General features: G+C 51.2%; 1 protein-coding gene and 1 pseudogene across 1 annotated transcript; both read right to left on the reverse strand.

The window, feature by feature from the left end:
* Positions 1-6241: 6241 nt before the first annotated feature.
* On the reverse strand, positions 6242-7033 carry LOC120881773 (melanoma-associated antigen 10-like). Its single transcript, XM_040265419.1, has one exon. The coding sequence runs from the start codon at positions 7031-7033 to the stop codon at positions 6242-6244; it is 792 nt and encodes a 263-aa protein (XP_040121353.1).
* A 3336-nt stretch (positions 7034-10369) lies between these two features.
* On the reverse strand, positions 10370-12765 carry LOC120881774 (annotated as a pseudogene).
* Between the last annotated feature and the right edge of the window lie 390 nt (positions 12766-13155).

Below are 13155 nucleotides of genomic sequence, written 5' to 3' on the forward strand. Positions count from 1 at the left end.
TGGAAAATTCTTAAGGAGATAGGAATCTCTGACCATCCTACCTGTCTCCTGAGACCTGTATGCATGTCAAGAAGCAACAATTCAGGTCAGTTCAGTTCAGTCGCTCAGTTGTGTCCGACTCTTTGAGACCCCATGAATTGCAGCACACCAGGCCTCCCTGTCCATCACCAACTCCCGGAGTTCACTCAAACTCACGTCCATCGAGTCAGTGATGCCATCCAGCCATCTCATCCTCTGTCGTCCCCTTCTCCTCCTGTCCCCAATCCCTCCCAGCATCAGAGTCTTTTCCAATGAGTCAACTCTTTGCATGAGGTGGCCAAAGTATTGGAGTTTCAGCTTTAGCATCAGTCCTTCCAATCAACACCAAGGACTTCTCTCTTTTAGGATGGACTGGTTGGATCTCCTTGCAGTCCAAGGGACTCTCAAGAGTCTTCTCCAACACCACAGTTCAAAAGCATCAATTCTTCGGCACTCAGCTTTCTTCACAGTCCAACTCTCACATGCATACATGACCACTGGAAAAACCATAGCCTTGACTAGACGGACCTTTGTTGGCAAAGTAATGTCTCTGCTTTTGAATATGCTATCTAGGTTGGTCATAACTTTCCTCCCAAAGAGTAAGTGTCTTTTAATTTCATGGCTGCAATCACCATCTGCAGTGATTTTGGAGCCCCAAAAGATAAAGTTTTCCACTGTTTCCCCATCTATTTGCCATGAAGTGATGGGACTGGATGCCATAATCTTAGTTTTCTGAATGTTGAGCTTTAAGCCAACTTTTTCACTTTCATCAAGAGTCTCTTTAGTTCTTCTTCACTTTCTGCCATAAGGGTGGTGTCATCTGCATATCTGAGGTTATTGATATTTCTCCCAGAAATCTTGATTCCAGCTTGTGCTTCTTCCAGCCCTGTGTTTCTCATGATGTTCTCTGCATAGAAGTTAAATAAGCAGGGTGACATTATACAGCCTTGACAGACTCCTTTTCCTATTTGGAACCAATCTGTTCTTCCATGTCCATATTAAAATGTTATGACCAGGTTTCCTTGTCAATCGCAATAGAATCAGATTTTAATCATGTCTTCTATGAATTTACTCCCATGCATTTAGAAGAATATTGCTAGTTCTTCAAGATTTATGGAAAAGACTTTCTAAGATTAAACAGATAAACAAATTTTGTTATTAACAGTAAGCTGGTACCAGACTAGAATTTAGTCTTCTCTCTGTTTAGGGAACAAAGTTTTCTTAAAATTCAGCTTTTGATAACAGATTATAAATTTTTTTGCCTTTAAGTGATTTTTATTTGTTTTAAAAATCTTCTTGTTACTTTATTAATGTAAATAAACATTATTTAAGATTATGGTCCATGTAGACAAAGCTCATTCTGCTTCAACAAAAAATAACTCTTCAAGGTTAGACTTTTGCTATCTTGATGTCCTTAAAACATGGTGACAGTCTTCTTTTAAATCAGGAAATTAAAAATAAATAGACAATAGCTAAAAATCAAAGATCCAGGGCTATGGGAAATCCAAGATGGCTGCTTAGCTTTTCCCAGCTCCCTGACAGACCTCATTTTTATTTGATGGGTTAAAGCCTTACCTGGCTACAGCGTTAATGCCCTCACATGAATTCTCCAAAAAAAAAATCATGCTTCATTAAATATTCAGTTCCAGTTTTGTTAATTAAGGTCTCTGCTACTAAGACTCACTTCTGAGATAGTTCCTTGTTATGTTATATTGCTAAAAGGTTTAATTAAATTATTAAAAAGGACACTCTTAAGATTATTTCTAAGGCTTACCTCAGCAGCCAGTCTTTGGATAAAGGTCAGATGCTCCATGATGCACCACCAGGAGATTTAATACTTGGCTATAATCATTTAACTGAGACTGGTGACCTGGGGTATACCGGGCTATCCCCAATGAAAGTTCTTGACTTAAATTCTTGCTTGTGACCTTACTAATAACTGCTAGCTATATTATTTTCTATGTAGCTTGTTTCAGAAGATTATTTCTTATGTTACCAAATGTGTGACAGAGCCTGGGATGAAATGCTGATATGCAGTTCCATATGAGACCATTAACTGTAATAATGTAACTTTAGATATGGGAAGAAGCAACAAGAGGAAACATTTTCTTGGACCAAGAAGCTAGTAAGACAGCTATGGTCCAGAGACTTTTGCTACTTACAAGGCCTGGTCTAGTGACAACACACTGAGTGGCCTGTCAATGGAATCTTTGTTAGACCTGGGAATGAGCCTTCCCAGCACTGCAGGACACAATGACCATGAAATGCCTCCCAAACATGGTCAAATATGACTATGAAGGGGCCCTGCTGACTGGAAGTTGGCCCTTGCCAGCTGCATCTACAAAGACTGAATCATGACCACTACAAGATGCTGACCTTCAACACCCCCTTGAAAGGAGTTCAGGGTGGAGACAAAAAATAAGGCATTCTGTGCTCTGGGAAAAACCCAGGAAAACAGGCCTTCAGATAGTCAGATATTTTCAGGTAAAGATTTTTACGAGTCCAACTTCTTGCATCTTCTCACACCTAGAGAAACACTAATGTCACGAACCAATGTCTGGACCTGGTTCTCCTAGTTGCACCCTCAGCAGCTTTCCTACTTCTATTAATCTTTGGGCAATATATCTTTAACATTCTTGTTAAGTTTGTTTCTCCAAGTAGTAGTACGACAAAAATATCCCCTGGCCAATGCTCAGACAACACTAGAACAAGCTGCCTTAGCCTGTGGACTCTCATTGCCCTCCACAAGTGCACCCTGAGGACCTCAGGCTACTCTCCTTTTGAGATCTTATACGGGAGACCACCCCCAGTGATAAGAAAGCTCAAAGGAGACCACCAACAACTAGCTGACCTGGAGATGTCCCAACACCCCCAGGCCCTGGAAAATCTTCCACCATATCTCCTAAGAAACCTGAGAATGGACACCCATTCCACTGGGCAATTGGGTTCACCCCTGTCAGCCAGGAGATGAGGTATGGGTTAAAGACTGGAAAAAGGAACCACTTCAGCCAGTTTGGACAGCCCCTCACACAGTCATCCTGGCAAGCCCTACTACTGTTAAAGTTATAGGTATCATCCCTTGGATCCACCACACCAGAGTCACGAAGGCAGTGGCTTCCTGTAATGAGGACACCTGGAAAGCAGTTGTGGACCCCAAAAAGCTCCTCAAGGTCTATTTCAGAAACAACGACCCTCACCCGCGAAGGATGCTGAGCTCTGCTCTAGTCACTCCGGAAGCTGACTAAGTACATGCACAGCAGAAGCTTGAGGATTCTTCAGCCTTGCTCCATCCGCACTCCGGCAGCTAGCTGGTCAACACATGGCCGAATGTTCAGGATCCGACTATCAAAATATCAATGGATTTTCATTGTCAACCCTGGACTCTATCCCTGATTGCTGTTATTTCTGTGCTCTTCGCCACAGGACTAGCTTCTGTCGCACCCCAGGGCTAGGATTTGGGTCAGAATTTACAGTTAACTGTCTGTTATCTCACTGTAATGGGAAGCCTCATTCTTACTAGAAGTCTCTTACGATCGATTCTCCCCACCAACTAAATTGCTCCACAGTATAACTGATGCCCCTTCACGATAGGCTCAGTTGCTACAGCCATGACACCCCAAAGATGGGGAGAAAACCTTTTGCAAGTCTTCAGTTATCTGTTATGTGCAGGCTGCTTTGCAGCCATTTGGTGTCCCTTGCTGTTATAGATGGTGCCGCCCCTATCAAGGTCTTTTCTTTGTTTGTGGGACAGATGCTTACTTATGTCTACCTGTCAATTAGGTGGATATCTGCACCTTAGCTTTCCTCACTCCCCAGATGAATATTGTCCCTAACAACCAGACTCCCACCGTACCTCTGGCAGCACATATGCCGTCAAAAAGAGTCATCCAGTTTATACCCCTACTAGCTAGTCTGGGAATCACGGCTGGGATAGGGATGGGAATAGAAGGAATTGCTTCATCAACCACCTCTTATCATACACTATCCAAAGACTTCACAGACGACATTGGGAGAGTGGCCAAATCTTTAGTGGCCTTACGGGACCAACTAGTCTCCCTGGCTGAGGTGGTTTTGCCAAATAAGAGAGGTCTAGACCTACTGACTGGAGAAGGCAATGGCAACCCACTTCAGTACTCTTGCCTGGAAAATCCCATGGACGGAGGAGCCTGGTAGGCTGCAGTCCATGGGGTCACACAGAGTCGGACATGGCTGAAGCAACTCAGCAGCAGCAGCAGCAGACCTACTGACAGTTGAAAAGTGTCTGCCTCTTCTTTTACTGCCTCTTCTTGAATGAAGAATGCTGCTTTTATATACACCAGTCAGAAATAGTCAGGAACATGGCCCAACATCAAAGAGAACAAATCAGAAAAAGAGAGAAAAGCTAGCTAATTCTTGGGGTAATTGGAGCAATATCTGGAGCTGGGCATCATGGCTTCTCCCTTTAACAGGTCCTCTCTTCATGCTCTTTGCAGTGCTCTTGTTTGGCCCTTGTATTCTCTATGCTATTACCCAGTTCATAAGCTCTAGGACTGAATCCACCAAGTTACAAATGGTAGTAGTTCAGTACACCCTCCCTAAATGATGGGGAGCTCGGAATGTCCTACCAAAAACATGGGACGATGCTTTCTACAATGAGTGATAGAAGCATCAAGAGTGGGGAACGAAGAGGAAAAGTTAAAATTTTACACGACCTCCTTCTCCTTCTGCCTCTGTAACTCAGCTTCTGCCTTGCAAAGTCTAGATCACTTAGGTCCTGTAGTCTCAGAAAGCGGGAACTTGCAATGCTAGAAACTGGAGTTTATCTCACTCACCCTTGTCCTGCTCTTTGCCCCTGCAAACCTGCTTAATCATGCCTGTGCAGGTCAGGCATCCCCCTCCTCATCTTGACCACTGTTCCCAAGCATGAGAAACCCCTTAGTTTAAACCAGCCTATTAACAGCTAGTGTTGCCCACTACAGTCTGTCTATGAAAACTCTGCAATCCCTTTGATCGGGGCTCAGAGCTTGGAATGTTGACTCCTCTGGGCCCGCCAGCATAATAAACCTGAGTTCTCCAGCTCTCCGAGTGTCGTGCTTGGATTCTCGAGTACCAGTTTCTGCAACATGGTAACTGAAATGTCTTCAGCTATAAACCCTGAGACTGAGAAGATTGTGTGCCAACCCAAATTCACTCATGTCTCATTTGGAACCTTTCGAGTGTATTTACACTCAGGCAGAAAAACCAGGAGTCTACTTGATCCTGATCAAAGTGCACTTTCTCTTTTGGACCCAGGAGATTCATCTCCGAGTGAAGAGGAACTTCTATTGTATATGTCCTATTTCAAATTTTCTTCTCACCCATAAGACATCGTCGAGAGGTCTGGTACTGCCACCACCCAGCCTCATCTCGATCACCTCCCACAGAAGGAACCCAGCTTCCCAAAGCCCAAACTGCCCTGGCTCAGGCACTGACACTCGCTGGCTTCTCCTGGAGCCCCACTGCCCCGCCCCGTGTTGCCTTGTTCTGGGACTAGGGGACGTCGCTCCGCCTTCCTCATGTGGCTGCAAGCTCTTAGAGGATCACTCCCGGTGTGGGGGTGGCCTGCTCTTCCTAGTGTCCCCACTGCTAACACGGCCTGTCACAGAGCACAGGCTCCCTGAAGTCCTGTGGAATAAATGAGCCGGGAGCAGGGCCTTATTTAGTTGGATTAGTTTTCTCCTACTTTCTTAAATAATAACCTGGGAAAACCCAAATCAACTGAGATAGCTTAGCTGTATAAAATGACAGACAAAATGTATAAGAAGCAAGATTTCGCTATAATCACATTTTATTTTCTAATTCTTTCACCAAGTACCTTACTGCTAGGTAAGTTCACATTTCCAAAATACTTACAATTCCAATCTCATGTTACCATGTTCAGGGTCACAAAATAAAATTGGAAAGTTCCCAAACTCTTTTAAAAACCAGCAAAACTCTTGTCCTTAAACTGGGTAAGTACAAATACATGTGTGAACAATGTCATTCACAAAGTTAGATACTGAAGTTTATTAAGCCTTAAGCTGAAATACACATTTCAAAAATTCCTAAAGAAAACAGAGATCAGTCTCCATGTCATCGCAGAGAACACGAATCTAAAACTGCTACACACTGGATTCCCCAAGTGGCCCAGGCCATCACTCCTGAGAAGGCTGACCACTCCCTTTTCAATCACAGAGAGAAGGATCAGCCTGGCTGCTGCTCTGGCTCAGGACCCCTCTTTCTCCTCCCTCACAGCCTCTGCAGAAGGGAGTGGGAAGGACCTAAAAGTCCTTCGGTTGACCCTGAGCAGATACTCTGTGAATTTCTCCTTGCTGGTCTCCGCAAAGGCCCGGGGACCCCACAGGAACTCGAAGCGAGCAGGGTCGCTGTCAGGCACCTGCCGGTACTCCAGGTACCCCTCTCGCACCCACACTTGGGTCAGCAGCTCCCTGGGCTCCCCAAAGATAGAGTGCTCCTTCCAAACACACACTCCCATCTTGTTGAGTGCTCCCCAGATCTCCTCCTCAGGACTGCGATCCCCATTCTGCATGATCAGGCTGAGGACCACCACCAGGAGGCCGGCCTTGGGCAGGCCCTGCCCATCGCTCTGTCTCACATCACAGGTGAGGCCCAGGGAAGGAACCATGATGTAGATGGGTGCATTTTTTACCTGCTTCACATCTATACCAAAGACCAGCAGAACGCATTCAACCGCTTGGCGGAAGACCACCGGGAAGTACTCCTGGTTACCTCCGAGGACCGTATGCAGCAATTCGGCATCGGAGGTTGGCTCCTTGGCTCGATACTTGTAGAGCAGGAACCTCACCATGTTAGCCACCATTTTATTCAGAGCTTTCTGGGGCAAGGCCTCCTCAGCGGCGCGCAAAGAGATTGGGCGGGAAGAGGCTGAGGGGGTTGCTGCCTCCCCTCCCTCAGCCCCCAAGAGCTGTGCTTCCTCTGGGCCCTGGGCCTCGCCTGGGTCCTGAAGGTCTTTCTTGGGCTTCCTTGGCTCACTCATCTTGACCTCGAGCACGATGCCTGGAATCAAACCACAGACAAGAGTGAGGCAGGGGACATTGTGGACCATGGGCCTCAGCTAAGAAACACACCCTGGGTGGTCGACACAGGCCACTTATAGGTCTCCTCTTGAGGGGTGCTCTCGGCCTCACAGTGGCCGTCCTTCTGGGCAGTCTGACCCCCAGCTACCCGAAGGAGGAAGGGCAGTGGCTCTCCTGGGTGAAGCCAACACAGCCAGAGGTTCTGGGGCTGACATGGTCGGGGGATTAGGGATTTGTGGGGTCCCCTCTGTTCTGGGATGGGGAGCCCCTGGTGCTCATTCATCCACCCTCCTCACCTTGACTTCTGGTTCTGACTGGACCTCCTCTTTTCTCTGACCTCTGGACACAGGCCTCAGACCTCTGCTCCTGGTTCCTGGAGCCCCTGTGAGAAAAATGGCGGGGGCCCCTCGGGGGTAGATTGTGGCACACCCCTGGACTCTGAGCCCCCCGCCTCAGTTGTGGGGGAAGTGGTCCCCTTGTAGCTCCCTTGTAGTGCCCACCTTTCCCCTGCCACAGCCTGGACCCTGCCCTTTTGGGGGCCTACAGAGTAACTCATAACAAGACCCGAGTCTGAAGGGAAAGCGCTAAGGGGCCCCACATGTGGTCACATCTGCCCAGGGCCTCCCGCGGGTCCTAGGCTGGGGAGATGCTCGGACCCCACTTCACGTCCAGCCTGGACTCCCAGCACTGACCACAAGGGTGGGTTTGGCTCTGTCCGGGGAGTCCACCCTCTGTGGATCTGAAGCCTCCACCCTCTGCCTGAGCACCTCACCTCCCCAGGCCCCTAAGCCAGAGGTCGACAAACTGCTCATCCTGCTCAACCCGCTCTGGGACCTCTAAGACCCCCATCAAGGGCAAGGATCCCTCCCTGTGTTGGGGTCTAACTGCATCAGTCCTTCCCCGCCTGCAGCCTGGATTCCAGGCAGGCCCTGGAATTGGCCCGTCCTCCATTTTGAGGCCCCGCCGCTCTCGCCCGGTCCCCCGTCTCTCTGAGACCCGATGTCAGGAAATGCGGCACGAGGTCGTCCTGCCTGGGGACTACCAGGGTCCCCTCTGTTCTGGGGTCCCGCTCCCCTCACTCCTCCCTCAGCGTCCTCACCTTGACTCCCGGTAGGACCGGAGCCCTGTCCTCCCCGAGTCTGAGGCCTGGCTCCTCACACCAGGATGTGAGGAGGTCTCTCTTGAGACCCGGATGTCAGAAAGTCAGGACACGTGTAGTGTGCTCGTCTCACCCCAGGGTCTCCCAGGGCGGGTGACAGGGCCAGGGATCTGTGGAGCTCCATCAGTACTCCTTGGGGGTCCCCTTAGTCGTTCCTCAAGGCCTTACCTTGTCTCCGAGTACAACTTCAGATCCTCTCCTCTCCCCAGCTGAGGCCCCGCCCCTTATACCACGTGCCCAGTCTCTCTGAGACCCGGATGTCAGGAAGGCAGACCATGCCTGTTGTTCTCATCCTACCTCACGGTCTCCAAGGACTGACAACAGAGACAGCTTTCTCTGAGGTCAAGGGTCCCCTACTCCCCCCTCAGCGACCTCAACTGCTTACCCCACAGGACCTGGAATTCTCTCTGCCCACCTGAGGCCCTGCCGCCTATAGCGGGTCCCCAGTCTCTCTGAGACCCGGATGTCAGGAAATGCGGCATGTGCTCATCCCAGCCTGTGTGCTCCCTGAGCCCACTCTGTGACGGGGTCCAGGTTCCCCTCAGTCTTTCCTCAGGGTCCTCACCCAGACTTCTTCAGAACCTAGGATCCTCCCCTTCTCCTTCTAAGGCCCGCCCCTTTAAAGCAGGGCCCCGACCTGTCAGAGACGGGGATGCCAAAGGTAGGACACACTGCCAAGTGCTCATGCTGCCACCAGGGATGCCTAGGGCTGACAGCAGGGGTGGGATCTAAGGGGTCCTTCTGTCCTCCTCAGGGTCCTCATCTTGAGCTCTGGAAGGTACAGGATGTCCCTGAGTTTACCCAAGGCTGGACCCTTACACCAAAGCCCTCATTGCCCTGAGACCACAGCTTCCAGAGCTGCTGGTCTCCTGGGCCAGTGGAATGGCCTCTACGAAGAACATGTGAGGTGCACACTGGGATATGAGAGCCCGTGGTGCTGGGGTTTCACCTTCCAGGGACTGGACAAACTCCACATCTGTCGTCATTAGCTCCCCCACTGAGTAAGAGATATGGCCCTGGAACCAGAGGGAACAGTGACCCCCATCTACCACCACTCCCAGTGACCCACAAGGGAAGTTGTGCTTCTGGTGCCCCGTGTAGGTTCTGCAGTTCCTCAGCGGGGCTATCTAGCCGTTACCCACTTCTAACTATTTTCATTTGACTTCACATTATATTAAGGCAGATGGTCAGGCCCTGGGACACACTAAGCACATTTGAGTTCACACTACCCAGCCTCATGTGGCTACTGGTTACTCTATTAATGGTGGTGACAGGACATGCTCTTCCCAAAGGAAGATGGTTCCCCCAGGAGATACCATAACAGTCCTACTGACCTATGAGCCATGGTTCCCACCTGGCACTTTGCGCTCCTCTCCGTAGAGGTTCAGGCACCAGTTCCCCATCCACATGTCTCCTCTTCTCCTGACCCAGCCCTGCCATGTAATGAAGGGAAAGGGAGAGACGGATGGACCCCAGAAGGAGGGCAGAGGGTGAGGACTGTGTGGTCTTCATGTGATTCTGCCTTGAAGCTCAGCTCCAGACTCCTAGGCTGCATCCCTGCTCCTTGCTCGCAGGGCTCTCCACCCTCCTCAGTCCCTCTGGCTGTACCACTCCCAGGATACCATCTGCAGTGCCCAGAATCCAAAATGCTCCTTCCTCTTCCACCCTGTCTACATCATAACTATTCCTGGAGGGCTCTAGGAAGAGTAGTTCTCCTAAAAACACCCACCTTCTGACTGTGCCACTGGGAGGAGCCCAGGTCCTCACCCTTGGCCCTGAATGAATGGCACCTGGACAGAGCTTCCATCAGTCACTCGTGCAGGAGCCCTTCCTGCTTCTTGGGAGCTCAGCCCCGTGGATGTGGCACCACTTGCATCCAGAACATCTTTCCACCCCATCCCAGATATCAGCACCAATGGGATGTGGTGGTGTCCTGCTTCTCCTAGTGTCCTCACTGCTAACACAGGGCCTTCCACAGAGCAGAGGATCCATGAAGTTCTGTGGAATAAATGAACCAGTGAGAAGGGGGCTATTAATCTCATCTATTTTCTTCTACTTTCTTAAATAATAACCTGGCAAAATCCGAGTAAACAGATATGGATTAGCTCTAGAGAAGGACAGACAAAAACTATAAGAATCAAGAATTCACTACAATCATTTTGTATTTTCCAGTTCTTCCACCAACTATATACTGCTAGTAAGTTCACATATCCAAAATAGTTGTAATTCCAATTCCATGTTCTCTTGCTCAGGGTCACAAAATAAAATGGGAGCGTTCCCAATCTCTTTTACAAAACAGCAAAACTCTGGTCCTTAAACTGGTTAAGTACAAATACATGTGGGATCAATGTCATTCACAAAGTTAGATACTGAAGTTTATTAAGGCTTAAGCTGAGAAAACACATTTGAAAAATTCATAAAAAACAGAGACTTATTTCCACGTCATCGCAGAGAAAAGGAACACAAAGATGTTATACACCGGGTTCCCCAGTGGCCCATGCCATCACTACTGAGAAAGCTGACTGCTCCCTCTTCAGTCACAGAGGGAAGGATCAGTTTGGCAGCTTCTCTGGGTCAGGACTCCTCTTCTCCTCCCTCACAGTCTCTGCAGACAGGGGTGGGAAGGCTCCGGAAAACCTCTGGCTGACTCTGAGCAGATACTCCGGGACTTCCTACTTGTCGGTCTCTGCATAGGCCCAGGGACCCCACAGGAACTCGTATCGATGAGGGTCGTTGTCAGGCATCTGCTGGTACTCCAGGTACCCCTCCTGCACCCACATGTGGGTCAGCAGTGGCCTGTGCCCCCCAAAGACGCATTGCTCACTCCTAACACACACTCAATCTGCTGAGTGTTCCCCAGACTTCCTCCACAGGGGCACGGTCTCCGTTCTGCATGATCAGGCTGAGGACGAGCACCAGGAGACCAGCCTGGGGCAAGCCCTGCCCACTGCTCAGCATTGCATCGCAGGTGAATCCCAGCGTGGAGACCGTGATGTAGATGTGCTCCATGGGGTCCACCTCCTTCACCTCAGTGCCACAGACCAGCTCCTTGGCCTGATACTTGAGGAGCAAGAAACTGCATCCGGTTAACCAGCATCTCATTCAGAGCTTCCTGGGACAAGGCCACTGCAAGGGAGACTGGCGGGGAGGAGGCCAAGGCGGATGCAGCCTCCCCTGCCTCAGCCCCCAAGAGTTGCTCCTCCTCCGGGTCCTGGGCCTCGCCTGGGTCCTGAAGGTCTTCCTCGGGCTTGCTCAGCTCACTCATCTCGATCCCAAGTGCAATGCCTAGGATCGAAGCACAGACAGGAATAAGGCAGGGGGACAGATGGGGACCATGGGCCTGGGGGAGGGAGAGGATGAGAGCGGCCTCTGCTGAGAACCACATCCTGGGCAGTCTGACACAGACCATGTACAGGTCTCCTCTTCATGGGTGCTGTCAGTCCCCTGGCTACCTGAAGGAGGAAGTGAGATGGCTCCTCCGAGTGCAGTCAGCACAGCCCGAGATTTCCAGGGCTGACAAGGTGTGGAGATTAGGCCCTTGTGGGGTCCCCTATGTTCTGGGATGGAGAGCCCCTGGTGCACACTCAGGGCACCCGCCTCACCTTGACTCCTGGCACTGCCTGGACCTCTTCTGTTCTCCGACCTCTGGACATGGTCCTCAGACCTCTGCCTTCACCTCCTGGCTCCTGGATCCCCTGTGAGAGAAATGGAGGGTACACCACAGGGGTGTCCTATAGCACAGCCCTGAGCCTTCTGTGACAGTACAAGGGGTGGACTCTTTGAGGTCCCCCAGTTGTTAGGGCTCACTTGTAGTGCTCACCTTTCTCCTGGCACGACCTGGTCCCACCCCTCTGGGGGGCTGCATGGAAACTCAGAACAAGACCAGAGTCTGAACAGAAAGCACTAAGGGTCCCCACATGTGGCCGCACTGCCCAGGGCCTCCTGCGGGTCCCTCAGCTCCTCCTCACGTCCTGCCTGGCCTCCCAGCACTGACCACAGGGGCAGGGGTCTGCTCAGTCCTCCCTCGGTGTCCGGGAAATCCACCCTCTGTGGACCTGAAGCCTCAGCCCGCCGCCTGATCGCCTCCGGTCTCGAGGTCCCTAAGCCAGAGATCAAGAAACTGCTCACCCTGTTCACCCCACTCTGCGGCCTCCAAGACCATCAGAGGCAAGGATCCCTGCCCATGTTCGGGTCTAACTGCCTCATTCCTTCCTCTCATGGAGCCCGGACTCCAGGCAGGACCCGGGCTTATCCCGTCCTCCATTTTGAGGCCCTGCCTCTCCCAGTCTCTCTGAGACCCGCCCGTGAGGAGGGCAGACGGGGCTAGTGTGCGCTTCTCACCCCGAGGGCCCCCACGGCCGACTTCAGGGGCGGGGACTGTGGGGTCTCTCAGTCCTCCCTCGGGTCCCGCAGCTCTCCTCGGGCACCTCACCCTGCCCCCGGGCAGGACCTGGATTCTCGCCTCTCCCAGCTGAAGCCCCGCCCCTTACCCCAGGGCCGCGATCTCTCGCCGACGCGGGGGTCAGGGAGTCAGACCACGCCCGCTGCACTCATTGTACTCCACCGCCGGCCGGACTGACAACGGAGGCGGGCTCTCTGAGGTCTCCGCTGACCGGGGTCCAGGGTCCTCCCAGTCCTCCCTCGGGGTCCTCACTCAAACTCCTTCAAAGCCTAAGAATCTCCCCTCCAATCTCGGAGGCCCCGCCCCTTCTGTCAAGTCTCCAATGTCTCTGAGACCCCGAGCTCATGCCCCCACGAGAGTCGCCCCCGACTGACAGCAGGTGCCGGGACCTGTGGGGTTCCCTGTGTCCTCCCTCAAGGTCCTCATCTTGAGCCCTGGCAGGTCCGGGGATGCCCCTTGTGTTGACCAGAGGCGGAAACCTCACACCAAGGCCATCACTTCACTGAGACCCCAAAGGGAAG

Source organism: Oryx dammah, unplaced genomic scaffold, assembly GCF_014754425.2.
Source record: "Oryx dammah isolate SB20612 unplaced genomic scaffold, SCBI_Odam_1.1 HiC_scaffold_23, whole genome shotgun sequence".
Taxonomy (NCBI): domain Eukaryota; kingdom Metazoa; phylum Chordata; class Mammalia; order Artiodactyla; family Bovidae; genus Oryx; species Oryx dammah.

Bases quoted from the DNA above. Each gene is read 5' to 3' on its own strand.
- LOC120881773 (XM_040265419.1), bottom strand. From the start codon at position 7,033: ATGAGTGAGCCAAGGAAGCCCAAGAAAGACCTTCAGGACCCAGGCGAG.